Source organism: Myodes glareolus, chromosome 15 (genome assembly GCF_982192425.1).
Source record: "Myodes glareolus chromosome 15, mMyoGla1.1, whole genome shotgun sequence".
NCBI lineage: Eukaryota > Metazoa > Chordata > Mammalia > Rodentia > Cricetidae > Myodes > Myodes glareolus.
In genome coordinates, this window is record NC_142040.1 from 43,538,106 (window position 1) to 43,557,365 (window position 19,260).

Below are 19,260 nucleotides of genomic sequence, written 5' to 3' on the forward strand. Positions count from 1 at the left end.
CTTAATAATTCATATATGATAAAGAGCTAGTAATGGAGATATGATATCCAGAAGAAAGAACAATTGCCACTCAGTAATAAAAATTAAAATAACTCAATATAAAAATAAGGAAAGGTTTGAACAGACATTTCTCTAGAGATATACAAATGGCCAAAAAGCATGAAAACATTCTCCAAGTTATCACTCATTATGACAGTTATTGCAAAAACCAAAGAGCTAAATTCATATACACTGGACTGTCTACACACACAAACCATTACACACTCCTTTGAAGAAGAAAGAAGAAGGAACAGAGATGTGGAGAAAGTGAACTGTTTCTGAAAGGAAGGAGGCAGTCAGTACACAGATGATTCAGTCATTCCTTAGAAAGACAGCAAACGTAGGTCCAGGAGATTCCATCAGCTGATGAATGGATAATCCTATCGGCAGTGTCCACCCATAAAATGGAATATTGGATGCTAAACGGGAACAAAGTATCAATCCACACTGCAAGGATGAAACTTGGAAGCATACAACCCCATGGAAAAGGAGACGAAACCAGTGGTTGCCAGGGAACCAGGAAAGGAAGAGAGCGCAGAGGCCTGTTAGCAGTTCAGGGTTCTTCTTTAGGTCATAAAAATATTATGGAATTAGTGATGATGGTTAAAACCATGATTATATCAAACATCACCTAACTGTGCACATTAGTGACTTAGAAATTGTATTGATTGCTTTCCTTCTGCTGAGATGAAATACCACTCCGGAAAGCTCCTTCGAGAAAGAAGAGTTGATTTTGCTCCAGGGGACTAGATGGGCAGGAAAGGCATGGCAACAGGGGCAGAAACAGGAGGCTAAGAGGCCACATCTCAACCCCACACAGGAAGCACAGAAAGACAGCAGTAAGCAGGGCAAAGTTCTATCTCCACAAAGGCCTTCCTTAGTGATGAAGTTCCTCCTGCAAGGCCCTGACTCCTAAAGTTCCGTAAGCTCCCCCAATTCCATGGCCAGCTGCAGACCAGGTGTACAAATACGAGAGCCTATGCCTAACAGTTCTCATTCCTACCACCCCAAGTATTACATAAACGTGAATTTAAAAACTGGCTTTTTTGGCAACTTTTTATTGATTAAAATTTTATTAAGTTATTATTGTGAAAAAAGCGAGTTTTAAAATTGGGTAATTCACCCTCCAAAGCATGCATGTCCCTTGATTTCCATTTCCATACTTCACTGGTGATTTGACAACTATGGCATTGACTTGGCAGTTTCAGATTTCCTTCTGACTTTCCCAGCGCTGCTGTGTGCCTGCTCACACTTGCATAAAACCTCTCTGTGTACTAACCACATCACTTAAACTTGGGGGTTTTGAACAAACACATCAAAGCATCTTAGTTTTCAAGCATTATTAAATGCTGTTTCCAGAAGCTACGTGTTATTAAATAAACATAAATACACAGTTTATGAGACTTGTCGCCAATATAGAAATAGATGCAAATGAACCCAGAGATGACAGACATAAGGAACCCGATCTTAATGAGAAATCACTTACTCTTTCACAGACACTTCCAGAAGCAATACTAACTCCGTTCCTTCCAAATGATACCACTTAGCATATATTAAAAGTTTGCCCGAGGGAGTATTTATTTTAAACTACATTTATTTGTGTTTTATATTGGGATGTTTTCACTTAACTTACATGTTAAGACAGGAATTCAATCAGTAGGTACTTACCCTCAGCATGGGGCCATTCTGAAACACATGTGGCTCGTCACAAACCACACAGTATTCATTCAACACAGGGATCCGCTGCTCGGCAAACTCAATCGTCTGAATAAAATGATACAAGGAAATAAGCCAGTAAGGTTCTTGAATGACGGGAAAACCCAGCCAGGACTAGGTGCTCCCACTGCGGGGGATCTTAACTCATACCTGCACCAAGAAGCCGCGGTCTCGGATTGGAATGCATTTTGCACCATTTGTCTATAAAAAGCAAAGTTTTTTAAAAAGTAATTTTTTATTAGGGACAATATGGAAATTATAGCTTCTTCCTTTATCAGAAGTGAATGCAGACGATCACGCGAGTATCGTCAGCTATTATGATTATTAAAATATTAGATTTCATTATGGACTAATTTTGTTATATTTGTATAATCAATTATATTTGTCTGAACAAAATGATATATTTAGTTTCTCATCCTTTAGTAAAAATACCTATCATCGTTACACGAAAAGAAAGTTAGTTTATTCTATTACTGATCAAAAAAGTCCATACCATCATTAGAATTTTCAAATACTATCAACTTCAATGATTCCTCCAAGGAAAATTAAACAGCGCTAGCAAAAGGCCCAGTACTAAATTGATTAGCAGGCTAAGTACATGGGGGAAAAGTCTGTTTTCTTTCACAAATTATCTGAAATTATTCTTCTGAGGTGAAACTATCATGGGAACCATTCCTTTATGGAACTGATAGGTATAACTTTCTTCATGTCATTAAGGCACACCTTTAAATGAGCGTCTAGTGTATTCATTAAAATTATAAAGACTGTCAAGTTTTCCTCAAGCAAGTATAATTCTACAGCAGTATTTGTAATCAATTGTAGAGAGAAATCTACGTAAGGATGACTAAAATCAGTCTCTTGTTTTGTCAACTAACATATGGCTGGGTTAGCATATGAATCATTAAATTGACGCTCACCACATGCACATATTTAAAACAGCAAACAAAACCTTTCGACCATATTTGAATATGTAACTGCATGTGTAAGTTAAGTCTGTCTGAAGCTGGCTGTGCCAATCATCCACACTCAATATCAACCGTACAGACACCAACTGGACCCACAGCCTCCCACTCCCCCCAAAAGGAACTGCTTTAGCATCAAATGGACACTGAGCAAATCTTCATGTGAAACTCTTGAACGCTATTGCCAACCAAATGTTCACAGACAACATTCTCTAATATATAACTAAAATATTATTCTTAACTATAAGACAAGTGGGGTCCTTCACTACTCATGTGGTTGAAGAAACGATAAGTAACCTACTGAACACAGATCAAAAACTTTGCAAATCTAACTGAATTCCTTCCATCCTTAATAGAATTCAGTGGTAGGAACACAAACCAGACGGCCAATCAGTGAGTACACTTTTCCCCGGAACCAATACTAACTGGTCTGTGCCAGCTGTAAATATCCCATACACAAAAAATATGCCCCCCCCCAAAATACCCAGCAAATTTAAAAACAAAACAAATAAAATGGATCTTGTGTTTTCCTCTCCCAGGTCTCATAAAAATGCATATAAATATCCTGCCCTTTAGCTACATTTAAGAAGGCAAGGTGAAAGAAGTGTTTACGCACAGGAGGCTGGGAAGAAGACGACGATGGTGTTAAAATACCAATAAGCCCTGAGGTAAGCGAGAGCCTCCTGCCCTCTGCGCTGGGTTCCTTGAAATGCTCGGTTTTCGATGACTTGGGAGCGCCGGAGTAAGACTTGCTGAGCAATTTGTGGTTTTTCAGCCCGTATAACTCTTCCATTCTGAGATTGCTGGAGTAAGACCTGCTTAGCAGTTTGTGGGGCTTCAAGTTGCTGCTGTGCTCACATCGCGGGTCTCCAGAACAAGAGCGAGTCAATAACTTATGCGACTTGAGCGTGAGGCAGTCCTCCTGCTTGCCCGCTGTGGGGCAGGGCCGGCCCAAGAGTTTGTGCGATTTGAGGGTGGACATCGCCTGCTCGGCCCTGGGGTCGCTGGACAGTGAGCGCCCGAAGGTCCTGTGCGACTTGGCGCACACGTCATCAGCTTTGACAGTGCTGGAGCAAGTCCTCCGCAACAGCTTGTGCGTTTTGGAGATGCCGTCTTGTTCAGATTTCAGTTTGGATTTGCTTTTGCCACAACCGGGGGGAGGATAGCTGGGCGACCTTGGAGATGAGCAACAATTAACACAGGACGAAACCGGACCTAACGTCAGTGCCCCAGTTCAACCAGGGTACATATGCTGTCACCTCATCAACAGCCCCCATTAGGACCCAAAACTAAAGACGGGAGGAGAAAGCGTCACTGGAATTAAACCACACCTCACAAACACAAGAAGATTCCGGCATGGTTCCTCCCCCTGACCTATCCCAGAACTCCATGAAAGACTGAAATTTGGAGGACTCTTTTGGTCATGTGCAAACAAAATCTAACTTTAGTAAACTTTACCAACACTGATTTAAAAAAATAAATAAGCACACCTATGTTTTTGACGGGACACCTGTAATTTTAGTCTTTTGTTGGAAATCATAACGAAAACAGACAGGTAGGCGAGAAAGAATCCTTCGCACTGGGTTTAGCGGGGCTCTAAGGGCTGAGCACTCAGACCAGGAAAAAGTCGCCTGTTACCAACCTGCGCAAGGTAGAAAACAAATGCAGAGGCGACTTCACCTTCTTCTCCGACAGCTTCTTACCATGCAGGCAACTGGACTTTTCCTTGCTCTGTTTCCACTGCTGAGTAACAAACGTCTGCATGATCCTGTCGAAGCAGAGGCGGCTCTGTTAGCACAGTCCCAACGCCATCTACACCAACACTTCCAGGCTTTGCTTGTTTGCCAGTTTGGGGAACCCGGGGTGCTGTTCTTGTTTTGCTTTGAAACCGAGGTCTCACTATGCAGCCCTGACCTAGAACTTGCTACGAAGACCAAGCTGGCCTCAAGCCCCCAGAGACCAGACAGCCTCTGTCTTCCTAGTACTGGGTTTACCACCCTGTCAATACTGTGCCCACCAATGCTTAGGTATTTATTGCGATAAGAACACAATACCAAAGGAAAATAATACAACCATTAGTAAGATGCTAAGTTAGGGTTGTGTAAGAATTTTCATATTAAAGGAGCCAGAATGTAAGAAATTGCCATGGCTTTTTATGACAAGTTACATCATAACAAGTGATCAAGAAACGTATTTATTAATAAATTCAAATAAAATAGTGACATATTCTAATTACCCAAATTATCAGAGAGTTTATGAAAGAATAGATTTAAAGAGAATCCTGGGAATAGCCTTCAGAAGCAGTAACTTTCACATGAATTTTTTAAGTGAAGCTAATTTTTCGCTTGGTTGTTCCATCTATGTTTTTTTCTTCATGAAATAAAAAACCAAATTGCAAAACTGTATGTAGAAATAATTGATGTAAAAATATATGGTCTTCAAGCACAGACCAATCACCTCTATACATGCTAGTCTGTTTTTTAAAAGTCTATATTCCTAAAATTTCTTAGTTATTATCATAAGATTGGAATGTGGTAACTTCTGGTGTCAGGATTTTCCAAAATATCTGCTTCCTTTGGTGCTTCGTGGAAAAGAATTCTGGAGAGCCAACTATGGACTATAAGAGCATGCTATCTGCAAAGGACCTTAGACTACAGGACAGAAGGATGCCTTAGTGCTGGTACCTCAGTAGATGTGAAATTTTACAACTACACATTATATGTATAATACATTCGACATTTTAACTTTCTTTCAAAAAATCCCTTTAAGTTTGCCTGGTTGTCCTGTTCTTTTGCAACTTCTGCAAACTGCTTCTGGGAGGGAAAACTGATACCAATATTTTATATTTCAGCTATACTATGCCAGGGAAAAAAATGCAGCTTTGTAAATGAAAATGAAGCAGATGGAGGGAGAGCGTGAGCAAGAAAGGCAGGACTAGAGGGAACCCTCATCTGACGATAGATGGAGATAGAGACGGAGACCCACATTAGAGCACTGGACTGAGCCCCCAAGGTCCAAATGAGGAGCAGAAGGAGAGAGAACATGAAAAAGGAAGTCAGGACCGCGAGGAGTGCGTTCACCCACTGATACAAGGGGACTGATCTAATGAGAGTTCACCAAGGCCAGCTGGACTGGGACTGAACAAGCATGTGATCAAACCGGATTCTCTGAATGTGGCTGACATGGGGGCTGACTGAGAAGCCATTGACAATGGCACTGGGTCTTGTTTCATCTGCATGTACTGGCTTTCTGGGATCCTAGTCTGTTTGGATACTCACCTTCCTAGACCTGGAGGGAGGGGGAGGAACTTGAACTTCCCACAGGGCAGGAAACCCTGACTGCTCTTAGGACTGGAGAGGGAGGAGGACAGGGAGTGGGGGGGGAGGAGGAGAGGGAGTGGGGAAAATGGGAGGGTATGGGGAGGAGGGGAGGAAGTGGAAATTTTTATAAACAAATAAATAAATTAATAAAAAAAATGTTCACCTCGGTTCTAGAAAATAGTTATCATCGCACACACTGAAATAAGGCATATGCCCAGGGGAGAAGGTGTGACTCTTAGCTAGAGGAGCAAACTCTTCAGCATCCTTCAGGGCTCCCCTAACTCAGCTCACCCTGCCTTTCCTGTCGGGCTCTCCTCTGATACCTTCCATGGACTCAGAAGTGTCAGGTCCGAATCATTTGTGGTCACTCGGGTAGAAGACGTTGTGGGGAGAAGGAAGATAGGCTCTGCATGGACGGATGCTGTGATTCCAAATTCACAGGAAATTTAACTTGGATCTTAAATACATGGGATTGCTTTATTTAATCTTTATTTCATGTCTGAAGACTTTATTTACTTGATATTTCAAGAAGATTTGAGTGTACTGGATCACATGAACATTATTTCTCCTTGTCGCTAATAAAAAAAAAACCTCATTGAAACCATTTTGCACTACTTAGACTTAGATTCCTTTTCTCCTATGATGGAAATGGTTCCTATTCCTGTCACCTGCCGCCTATGAACGCTACCAAATGTGTGCAGGAGAAGCTAACTGGAACCAAAGGACATAGCAGATTCACTTTCAGGTTATTCAGTGTTATTCAAAGTGTGGCTTTACCACACTTTACCACCTAACATCAGTAGCTCTCAAACAACTCCTGGTTGTCCTTGGTTGAAAAAAAAAAATTCAATGGTTTCATGCAAGACAATTAATGTCACTGCTGATCCAAAGTGTGTGCAAATGTATACATACACATGTATATATATATATGTATATATATGTGTGTGTGTGTGTATAATGATCATGGATATGCATGTTTATATATGTGATCATATTGTGCTACGATCACACGTGCTATAATGACCACTTTCTCATAACACAGAACCTCTAGAATATTTAAGTATTCGTTAAGAGAAGGAAATATAGGCAATTGGTGTGGCAGCCACTTTCTGATCAAGGGTTCAGGGGTCACCTGGACAAAAGAGTAAATAAAGGCAGCATCCCTTTCTCTGGATTTCAGAAGAACAACACCGAAAAGTAGTAACAGTTACATGTACTGGAGGCCAAAGAAGACTCACATTATTTTCTTACCATGGACAGAACTTAACTTTGATCAAGTAGGCATGAAGTCATACATGGCAGACACGTCATCATTTTGATTAAAACTCTGTGTCACATCAGCCATGGAAACTCATTTAAATATTTTCTCTTCAGCTTTTCTGTTCACTTGACATTCACACAACAGTCACTGGATGCCAAACACATTCCATAATACGGACATGACAAAAGGGTACACATGTTTATGTGACAGATAGACCAGCACATGGATCAAAAGGCTTGAACTAGAAACAGATTCAGACTCTAGCATTTTCTGGTTGGCTGGTAGTAAGGAAACTGTTATGTGCTTTGGACTTTGTGTTCATCAAGAGGACATATGAAAAATCCGTGTGCATCACAGAGGTACCATGAAGACGAAGACTAAGTAACTAAACATGTCACTCATCTGTCAGTATTTGGAATGGCAGCAAAACACACAAAGCACTCAGTCCTTGTACCCCAAAGCACCAGGAACGGATCACAGAACACACTGAATGTACTTATTTATGTAGTAAAGATTGCTCTAAGCAATAAGTAGCCTAGATTCCAAACGAGCATTCTTTCGTAAGCTTCAAGGAAGATAAGCTCTTTGCACCTGAATTTTTTCTTATGAATTATCATGGATATGAGATGAAAAATGTTAAATTATGCTATTTAGGCTAGATGGCACCTAAAGATCCCAGTCAAAAGCACGTATAAACAAAGAAATTTAATCATATACTTGACAGAAATTCATCAAAAACGTGAAAATAAGCTGGCTCTTATTAAAAAATTCCCTACATAACTAAAATTCGTTCATAAAAGCAACTAATGCTTTTGAAAACATTAATCACCAGGCTGGATCTATGAATAGAACATGGTACATATTATACTAGTCATCTAAGCGCAAACCCCAGCACACGCTTTCTTCAACTTCTCAGGCTTATGACTATAGATGCTGTTTCTTTGTCCAAACTCATGAGATATACTCACGGGCTACTACAGGCAGAAAGTTATTTATTCTAGGACATGATTTAAAAACAAAAAAAAAATTTGCCTTGTTTTGATCAACCCCATCCCCCTCCCCCCACACACACACAGAAGTTGCTTCAAAAGCAGTGTCACAATAGGGTGGTGGATGTGTGGGTGAACCAGCACCAAATTTGTGAGTCTGGGAAAGCTGTCCCCATTACTCATCCATCACATGCTGGCATGGGCAGGGGGGAGATGCGCATCCCCATCAATGCCTGAGGCAGGAAGGAGAGCTGCTTCTGCCTGCACCAGCTGCAACACTTGAGAGAGTAGGCCCTGCACCTTGCCTGGCAGCACAAGAGAGCCAACCCCATTGGCAGAGGCAAGGCGAACCAGCACCAATATGGTGAGCATGGAAGAACTGTCCCCTTGACTCACCTGTCACGTGCCAGCATGGGAGGGAAAGAGAGGTCGTTCCCTCACCCCCCCATACACACCCATATATGCCTGAGGCAGGTGAGAGATGAGGCACTGAGGTCATAAGGGCAGGAGAGCTGGTCCTTCCCCTCATTTGCTGCAGCTAATGGGAAAGTGGCCCCTAGGCCTCACCAGGGCAGTAGAGCCAGTCCAGAGGGACCAGGTGTGGGAGATCAACCCTGAGGACCTGGAAGCAGGAGACTTGGCCCCACCCCATGCTCATAGCCCCAAGCGGGTGAACTCCCGGGGCAATGCTGGAGAGCTTACCCTGATAGTGAGGACAAGGGAGAGCTGGCAGGCTGACCAGTTCTGCAACTATCCAGGCCCAGAACGAGTGTTACAGGTTGGCCCACCTCAATATCCATCCCATCTGTGATCTGCTTGCGGAGTCAAAGCTGCAGGATCTCTACCACACAGGGCAACCGCAGGATAATCAAGAGGGATCCTAGCGAGGGCCCAGCATCAATAGTGTAGTGGAAATTTAGAGGCCTCGAACCAGACCAACGACTCGCTGTAATGAACGCTTGCAAGTCAAGATGTATGGCTGAAGGGTTTACTGCATGATTCACTGTGTCACACTACAGCTTCCAAGGCGAGATTTTTCCCTTCCTTTTTTTTTTTCTTTCTTTTCTTAAATTTTATTGGGGGTGGGGTGCTGCAAGGGTAGAGGGTGCATACACAGGGACAGGAAATGAGTGGGATCGAGATGCGTGATGTGAAACACACAAACAATAAGTAAAAAGAAAGCTTAAAAAAAAAGAGAGAAAAAGCACTGCCAAAGTAACATAACATAAAGGTGCTGCCACACTCCTCTCCAAGATGGGTAAGCCATGGATTCACGTAAGAAACAAAGACTAACTGAAAGAAATAAAAGTAATTGTGTTGGAAAAGCCCCCTAAGTCTAAAACAGAAATTTAAAGATGGCCCATGTGAGTCTTTGAAAGAGAACATTGCATGGTACAATGTGCTAAACATTCCTTGTAAATTACATTTATCTTTCGAGCTACAGAATCCTAAATGCTAAGGGTGGATTATCTGATGCTGCATTTGTGTGCTGATCTAGACTCAACACTGAGCGCCTAAAAGAACAGTTTCCCCCACCACTTCGAATGCAATCGTCCGTAATTCATATCTGAGCAAAGTCACCTTCGTGTAGTGTCATAAAAATTGGGACAATCCTAGAGGTCTAAGGTATGGGCAAGCCCAGACATCGCATAAGGCCTCCGGCACCAGGGAGAAGAAAGCTGACACAGAAAATTTAAAATATTTTCTCTTAGAACATTACTCAATAAAGGCTGACATATGATGAAAATGAAAATTCATTAAACTGAAAGGGAAAGGCGTGGGCTGCATCCTGATCAAGTAACTAAACCACTGCATTAGCGCACAGGATCTGACAGGCTCTTGCTAAATCAAGTTTATGGATCTGGAAGAATAAATAATCCTTCAAGAAGTCTCACAAATTCTAAAAGCTGAAATTCTGACAAGTACAGCACTTATTAGTTCTCTCCCGACCATAGTGAACTGGGGTATATGTCAATATTTTCAGTCAGCTTTCTGGTCCTTATCAGAGAATAGAAAACAACAAGGAAGGATGAGAATGAACACAGAAGGGAGCCCATGATGCTGGTTAAACTAAGGCAGTCACTATGGGAAACAGTGAGATGGTTCAGCAGGTAAAAATGCTTGCTGTGAAGTCTGACAACCCCAGGACACACATGAAATTGTAAGAAGAGAACCAACTCCACAAAAATGCTCTCACACACATGCATAGAAAAATTTAAGAAAAAAAAGATGACAAATTGATAGATAGATGGATAGATTGGATGGATGGATGGATAGGCAGGTAGACGAACTATAGCATCCTCAAACTATTAAAATAGAACGAGCAGGTTATCTAGCAAGGGCACCCATTAGCATTTATTCAAACAAATGAAATCTGTAGAGAAGAGATTTCTGCATGCACATGTCTGCTGAAGCACTATTCAAATTAGACCTGAGCTAGAAATCAACTAAGGACCCATCAGAGATGAATATGTCCGCTGGGAGTGGTGGGGCAGACCCGCAACTCCAGCCCTTGGGAAGCTGACTGACGCTGGAGAAGTCAGCCTGGGCTACATAGCAGGCTCTACCTGAAAGAAACAAAACAATGAAGCACGGGCAAGGAAAAATGAAATCCGACTCCATAAAAAAAATCAGAATTCTGTCATTTGCAAAGTCAGGGATGGATCTGAGGGCCATACTAAGTGACAGAAGCCAAGCAGGGAAGAAAAGTCCCACACGCTCTCATTTATATGTGGGATCTAAAAATACTGATCTTATTCCTGAGCACAAACTAAACACACTGATATTACAGGTAAGCGTGGTAGTCAGATGGTGGAATAGGATAGAGGTGTGCAGTTGGGAGTTAGAGCAATCTGTGGTCACTTATAAAAAGATAGGAATTGGAAGTTCTGTGTGCCTCTGCCTAGCACTGTGACCATAGGTAAGGACTTTGTCTGTGTATTTCTAAAAGCTGATTTTGAATATTTTCATCACAGAGATGTGATGCTGAAGAAATAAATATGTTGAACTTGTGCAGAATCACCACGTGCTGTCAAAAGGCTGCATATAATTTTTATGTGCTGCTAAAGAGATAGATATCTTTAAAAGAAAACAATGAGGTTTACCAGACAGCGCCAATTTGCATTTTTGGTATTGTGAACAAAAGTTTTAATTTGTAAAGTGACCCATCCCACAATGTGTGTGTGTTTGTGAGTTTTTGAAATATCATGTTGTAGGTTTACATAATAAATACGTTATCTTTTGGCATGTTTTAGAGTTAAAAATCAATGGATAAGAAAAGAAAAGTTCTCTCCTATTTGATTGGAGTAGTCCTATATCCTTTTGGGAAGGCAGAGGCTCATCTAGATCCTGTCTGAAGATAGAACTGCGTTCCCTACGCAAGAAAGATCAGCAGAGGAGATCATGTGGACAGCATAGTTATTTTCCCCAGGGAAACCACAAGTACTTGGGATGCACACAGTCTCCCCAACCCAGCATCTCCATCCTCACATATATCAGCTTGCAACTGACTTCAGAGAAGCTGAAAAGTCAACTCCGACCTCTGTGATTCCCTACTGCACTTTTCTACTCAAAGACATAACGTGTGCTGCCCTTGTATTCAGCTCTATCAAGGATGATTCCTTTCCCACTTATTTTTTTTAAACCCAGAGTTTTAGGTAAATCAGACTTAAAAATCAGAAAACAAAAGTGAATTAAAGCTTTTATTAAAAAAGCTACTATCAATAAGCCCCCTTGAGATTTTACAAGTACAATAAACAAAAGCTAGGTTCATCTTTTCTCAGTACTTTCAAACCCACCATCATTTATTTCTACTTCATGTCTATTATACCAAAGTATGTCAGAATCTTAGTGACTATATAAATGATAAATCATAAATGCTAATGATAAGAGAGTAAAGAGCGTATCTGCTTACTGAAATGAATTCTAAGCACACTATGTTTTGGGGGAACCATGTCCATTTACAAAAAGATAAACAAAGATTAACAAAGTACCAAGAAATAAAGAGAACAAAAACTCATGAAGGAATGCTTCAAAGGCAAAGGCATGGGACATAGGACTGGCTCAGAGACAGTGGGGATAACCAGCTACCGTGTCCAGGACACATGAATAAGCAGTGGAAGCTGCCAGCTGAATATTGGGAAGGGGCAGATGTAAAAGGAGGTGGCTCAGCAGGACAGAAAAACAAACTTCAACAAACCAGTTCAAGATGAGTCCTGCAGGGGAAAGCTCGGTAATCACTGATCCATCTCCTGCCTTTGCTTTCTGCTGGGCACATTAAAGAGAAAGACTCCAGGTCCACAGGAGCAAGAAGGGCATAGTGCGGGGTGTGGAAGGGTGAGTGGATGTGGACAGGAAGAGGGAAATACCCGGGAATCCAGAAAGGGAGCTCTGTGGACTAAAACACAGATCCGGATCTTCGCACCAAGATGATGCCCTATCCCCAGGGACACGCTTGAAAAAGACGTGGGAGAATAGAAACTGAGCAAAAGAGCAAAATGAAAATTCAATTCCCTTGAAAAGCAATTCATTTTTGTTTAACTCTTCAGTAAACTTACTTCTTCAGCTGATGTCCCAATCCAAATCTCTCTTTTGTAGAAATCTGAAAGACGTCGACCGTGGGCACTGGAAAGAGGGGAAACAGAGTTCAATATTGACTTGAAACTCAGTCACAAAAGATGACTGAGTTATTAATTGTGTGCGTGGGCAGGTGCACCCACACACATCCAAAGTATGCACACTCCTCTTGGCAGCATTATTTAAATTGCACAAGGGTTAAATATAAGATCACAGCAGGTTGTGAATTAATGTAGATGTCTGCATATGTTAATAAATAGCACATATATGAAAAGTAATCTCAAAATAAGCAATTGTTCCAGCACCCAAACTTAGGACAGTTCAGACAACATTTTGAAATTAAAAATAAAACATGCTAGTATATGTCACAACTTTTTTAATCAGTGGGAGATAAGGATAAAGCATATACTTAATTTTCACTCTACATCCTCTTGATATGGTGCATATTTCACAAGATGCATGTGCAAATACATACATAGACACATACCTACATTCATGCATGCATCCATAATACATGCATCCATGGGTGTGTACATCTAAATACTTTTTGAAATTAGTGACATACCGTAAATAAATTATTTGGAGAAGTGGAATTCGTTTTTTAATTTTAAGGGTTTTAAATGTGAAATGCTTATTTGACATTCAAGTAGAAGATTGAAAATGACAATACAAAATAAAAGGCATTCAAGGAGAGGTACGCATCAAGCCTGTAAATCTGAAATAGCCATCATGTACACATATGTAAAATCATAACACCAAAACTACTCAGGGAGGAGAGAATGCTGGGAAAGAGGTTGTACATGCCTGGGTGTCAGGCATCCAGCAAGGACACCTGGTGAGGGACAGCCAAGAGGGTGGAGCCTCCAGAATGCATGCTCACTAAACGCTCTCATGGAAGGGAAATAGCAGACTAACAGTGAAGATGAGTTAAGATGAGTACTCAGAACTGGTCACGGGACTATTTAGTCATGTCACGGCCGTGATTGATTTGTCTGTGCAGTGATGGCCCCCTAATCCGGTCTGAGTGGATTTTAAGAGAGGAAAGGAAAGAAACGAAGGGAGCAGAGCAAACCCTCTAGTAATAAAATCTGACCAGAAAGAAAACAGTACTTCAGGGCCAGCTGAAAGGGAATTTGAGGTCAAGGGTTTTATTTAATTTTCCAAATTGAAAAAAAAAAATGTTTCTTGGTGAGACTCCTCTGGGAGGGGAGAAATGTTCTAGTGCAGAGAGGAAAGAGACAACTGAGGAGCAGTGTGATGACAAGACGGGGAAGGAAAATCAATGCACAAATCACAGTGACACCACACGGGCACCAGGTGTGCCAGGAACAATAAGGGTTGGGTTGACTGGAGCAAGTCCCCCCCTTCTAAAGGCCACACTCAGATGACATAGGTTTCACAGTCCTCAGCCACGCTGTCCTGCTCAGGGCTGGGAGCACTGAATTCCCAGGCACTCATCAGTTCTATCCTAAATATGGTCTGATCTTTCCATAAGACATCAGTCCAGTCCCCTGTGTCCAAACAAGACATCACTGTATTAAAAGAGAAATCCTGAAATTCAATGCAGGGTTTTTTTTTTTTTTTTTTTTTTCCCAAAGGAAAAGAACACGAGTAGCTAGAGAGATGGCTCAAGAGCAAAATGCGCTCACTGCTCCAACAAGGGACTCGGGTTCAGTTCCTCACACCCACATAGTGGCTCAGAAATGTCTGTAGCTCCAGCCGCAGGAGATCCAATGCTCTCTTCTGGCCTCTTAAGGCACCAGACACGCACACGGTGCTCAGATATGTATGCAGGCAAAACACTCATAAAATAAGAATAAATCTTTAAAAATTAAGAAAATCAGACACATGTGTCTCCCTGAGGTTTCAAAGGTATAATCTTCTCACAGGCAGATAAAAAGGGACTAAGAAGAGAAGGGAGAGAAACCTAAAGGGCATGGGCCTAGTTTTCAAGTGTAACAAGGTCCAAAGACACTAGAAGAATTAAAACACTTGTGGGTAGAAAGTGTGTAAACCACATAGAGAAAATGGCAACATTTGACGATGATGTTTATCCAGAATATATTATAGGTAATTCTAAAACAAAATAAACACAACGTTATAACCTAATTATTGCATAAAAACCAAGATGATAAATTTCAATACTTTATTAAAATATTTAATTTTAAGGAAACTATAGATAATAAATATTGACTCAGTCTCTAGCAATACAATCTAAATGGCCTAAAAATTTAGAGTATACGAAACAGCTCATAAAATGTTACTTTAAAAATATTTCAAAGTTCAAGAGATGAAATGACTAATACTGTTAAAATGAATGCTATTAACTGCACCTAATTCTATTTAATGCATTATATAAACAACAGTCAAGAAAATAGCATGGAGGACACAGAGAACCTCAATCCTATCTGCAATTTTCATTAACTCTAAAAGCATTTTATAAAACATTTTAACAATGTTTTAAAAACTTAATAGCTTTCTCAAAACCAGTAATAATGAGCTGAGAAAATATCGTGAACTCTAAAGTCGGACTAAGCAAGCCAGTACTTGTGGATGAACTCATCTGAAAGAGTTAAGCTTCATCAAAAGAGAAGGGGGAAGGAGGGCACACCCTCACTAATACATAAAACTAGAAACCATGACAAACATCCTTTTCTAAGAAAGGTAAATGTCACAACTTTAGAAATGCCTGTGACATGGTCATTCCTAAACAGAATTCCTACAGCAGTACACCAAAAGCTCAGGAATCATGACCAAAAAGGGATGGAAAGAACGCAATGGGGGAAGAGAGCCATAAGCAAGTATTCAGGACAAGACATGGTTGGCCACTGGTCTCGTGGACTCACTGCTAGCTGCAAAGGATCCTCGTAAGACTGAGACCCTGCTCAGAAGGCCTTCCCGTCACGGAGGGTCTACAACAGTGTTCTCAAGCAAGCGGGTCATGATCCCTTCAGACCTTTTGGGGTCCGAACAACTCTTCACCAAAGTTTGTCCAAAACCTTCTGCATATCATATATTTACATTATGATTCATAATAGTAGCAAAATTCCAGTTATAAAGTAGCAATGAAAATGATTTTATGGTTGGGGGGTCACCATACCATGAGAAGCTGTATTAAAGGATGGCAGTGTTGAGAAGGTTGCGAAGCACTGGTCCAGAGGCATGTTAATGTTTCCTTCAGTGTTGTAGCCACTGATAAGTTGCCTATGTTCCAGTAAATAACACTATACCCATGCTCATCCAAAGAACCATAATTAATCTCAGTGGGAGACATACACATACACACACACACACATGCACACACACATACATAGACACACATGGACACACACACATGGGACATCAAAGTAGGAAGGGTTTGTTGTCAGAAGAAGGGCTTCAGCAAAACAGTGAGGGAGGTGAGAGAGGATAATGGGAGTGAAAACTGCTGGAAAATTCATTCTACACACTCAGATCGTGTAAGCATCGGCGTAGAGACACCGATAATGAGATGCTTTAAACAAAAGAGCTTATTCATGACAACTGTTCAACCTTTTCAACAAAACAGGGTTTGTGTCTTTAATCAGGAACTGGACTTACAGATCAACAATTCTATGTAACACATATTATCATAACAAATGTATTCTTGTTTAAAGCACATACAATAAAAATTATTTCTCTTTAATTTCAAATGGTAAAACGCTTGTCTCTTTTCTTTTATTCACAGAAAGATTAGCCTCAACTAAATACTATACTTGAAATTAGTGCTGTTCGTACATTTCTAGAGCATAGAAGTAAATACTTTTCAAAAAAGAACTGCTAATTAGGTCAATCTAAATCTTGGATTAGTCACAAATTTTTACAGGTTTCTTTTACTATAAATATCGATATCTTCCACGAAAAGCTACAAAACACCCCTAAAGAAATAAAGTCTCATTTAATCACACTCCCACCTCCCAAGGCTCAGGATAATCTCATAAGAGTGGGCTGAAAAATTGTAAGAGACAGAGGTACTGGATGCAGACAGCAAGATGAAGATGGTGTTTTCTGGTCATGGCGGGCCTATTGCACACATGAATTCACAGTTGCTGTGACTAAATGCACGAAGTTAAGCAAACCAAAATCAAAATGGATGGGAGAGACTCACTCTGTCCCCCTTCTAGCTCAGGATCCTAGCAGTTGATGGCTACTGTCAGAGAGAAAGTGAGTTTTCTTCAGGGATTTGAGAAACTACTCAGTCTCCAGTTGATGGCCCATGCACCCAGCAACTAGCAACAGCATTGAGTGAATTCAGAAGATTTTAAAAGAGAGGAACAAAGAAGAGGAGGAAGGAGAGATTAAGAGGGAAACTTCATCAGGGGAGGAAAGGAAGGGATTAGAAGGGAGTAGATGTGACCAAAATACATTGCTTGCAAATATGAAATTCTGAAACAATAAATAAATAATGTAATTGTTGTCAGCAGTATAACATCACCTTCTGAATAAAATTTAATACAAAGTTTTTTCACCATTTTACCTGTTTGCAATAATTAAAATCATAAGTCAAGATAAAACCTAATTATTTGCCCTGGAATAATTGATTGCCTCCTTTCAAGCACAATATCTTTACTTCTACTCATATATTATACATAATAATCTCCTTTAAATCCAATTCATTCCCAGTTTTCAACAAGAAAGTTGTGACTGTTTTAGAAATTTACTATTAAGATAGATATGTAAGCAAAAATTCAACAAGCCCCCAATTTAACTAGTATAATTGAGAGAATTATAAGAAAATTAACCAAACCAGGCCTTTCTTATGTTAAATGGAGGAGCAGTAAAGAAGAGAATTTTACTATAAAACGAAGAGTATAGACTAATGTCCTACTCTCAAAAACAATGGAGAAATGAGACTAACCTGGGCCATTTAAATACTGTGTCAGTGAACAGTGCAATCGGACGATAATAGGTTCTGTTCGGATCACTTCCCAAGCCACAGCAATCTCCTCCTGCACACACACACACAAAAAAAAAAAATTGAAAAGATGAGTTTGGCATCTTTCAAGCCTTAAAATAAAAAACAAATCATGGCTTTTAAACTTAGGCTAATGGAATGCATAAATTGTAAGGGCCTATAAATTATTTTAAAAAAACAATGTTGTGTAGAAGGAGGTCAAAGTATTCTTTCATTTTTGCCTTTCTGTATGACAAATAAAAATGAGACCTTATATAATGAAGTACTATAACTTAAACACTGACGGTTCAGGACATATGGGAAAACAATGAGAACAACGTATGATCTCAGCTTCATTGATCAGTCTTCATAAATCACTTGAACAAAAACACAGCATGATGGTGCTAAAAAAAAAAACCCAAAGCTGAGCTTCTTATATATTATAGAAATTGACACTTACATCCAGAAAGCTGACATCAATGTGCAGATCAATATCTACGTCATCAATAGCTCCATATTCCCTGGAAGCAAAGATTAACATGAATGCTTTCATTTTCTTTAGTAGTTAGAATGCGGCTGGTTATTGTAATTAGAAATATAGTCACTAATTCAGATTGTTGACTTTTTTGTTTGTTTCGTTTTTTCGAGACAGTATTTCCCTGGTAACATCCCTAGCTGTCCTGGAACTAACTCTTATAGACCAGGCTGGCCTCGCACTCACAGAGATCGGCTTGCCTCTGCCTCCTGAGTGCAGGGATTAAAGGCGTGAGCAACCATGGCCCAGCTCTAATTGCTAACTTTTAAATTTAGAAATGACCTTGTATATGAATAAACTAACTCAGTCTACTTGGACTGTCATCCTTTTGTCTATTTTTACAATAAGACACACATATATATTATGTATGCATTTGCATACATAAATTCAAGAGTTGCTTGGTCCATGGTATCAAAGAGTCCCAGTTCCCTGAGCCACAATAGTGTCCCCATGTGACTGCTCCAGTATCCCCACCCACTCACTAGACAAGGGGCTGACTTTAAGGGAAGAAAGGAGCTTCTGATATGAACAAATAAGAGGGACATGCAATAAAATGCTAATGGATTCTTCTTCTGCCGTGGACATGGGTGGCTTGGAAACTGGTCCAGGTGCTTTTACAGGCACAGCTCCGTGTTCTTTGTATAGGTAACCCAAACTACGATGCAGCGACATGCAGCTAAATAACGACTACATGATCCTCATAAAGGCATTCCAGTCAATACCCAGCGTGGGATTTATTTTTCCCTTGTTTTTCTTTCTTTTTTTAATGCACATGTTAAAACAGCACGCTGCCTGCCTGTGCATTCTATCCCGGGGTTATATGAAGGCATTATGAAGGCCAACTTATGTACAGCATGGTTTTTAATTTATGTAATTTATTTAATTTATTGAAAAGAAAACAAAAATAATATTCTTAATATACGTGTCCATATTTTTATGTGCACATATAAT

The 19,260-nt window shown here is 40.3% G+C and overlaps 1 protein-coding gene across 1 annotated transcript in view; it reads right to left on the reverse strand.

Annotated features, from left to right (window-relative positions):
• Parp8 (poly(ADP-ribose) polymerase family member 8) overlaps positions 1 to 19,260 on the reverse strand; it is a 169,703-nt gene that overhangs the window by 36,612 nt on the left and 113,831 nt on the right. The window contains exons 9-15 of the mRNA XM_085676702.2: positions 18,235 to 18,295; positions 17,739 to 17,829; positions 12,844 to 12,910; positions 4,360 to 4,485; positions 3,334 to 3,892; positions 1,906 to 1,956; positions 1,708 to 1,803 (exon numbers count right to left, since the gene is read on the reverse strand). Coding sequence (XP_085532828.1) covers positions 1,708 to 1,803; positions 1,906 to 1,956; positions 3,334 to 3,892; positions 4,360 to 4,485; positions 12,844 to 12,910; positions 17,739 to 17,829; positions 18,235 to 18,295 — 1,051 coding nt within the window. The remainder of the gene's footprint in view (positions 1 to 1,707; positions 1,804 to 1,905; positions 1,957 to 3,333; positions 3,893 to 4,359; positions 4,486 to 12,843; positions 12,911 to 17,738; positions 17,830 to 18,234; positions 18,296 to 19,260) is intronic.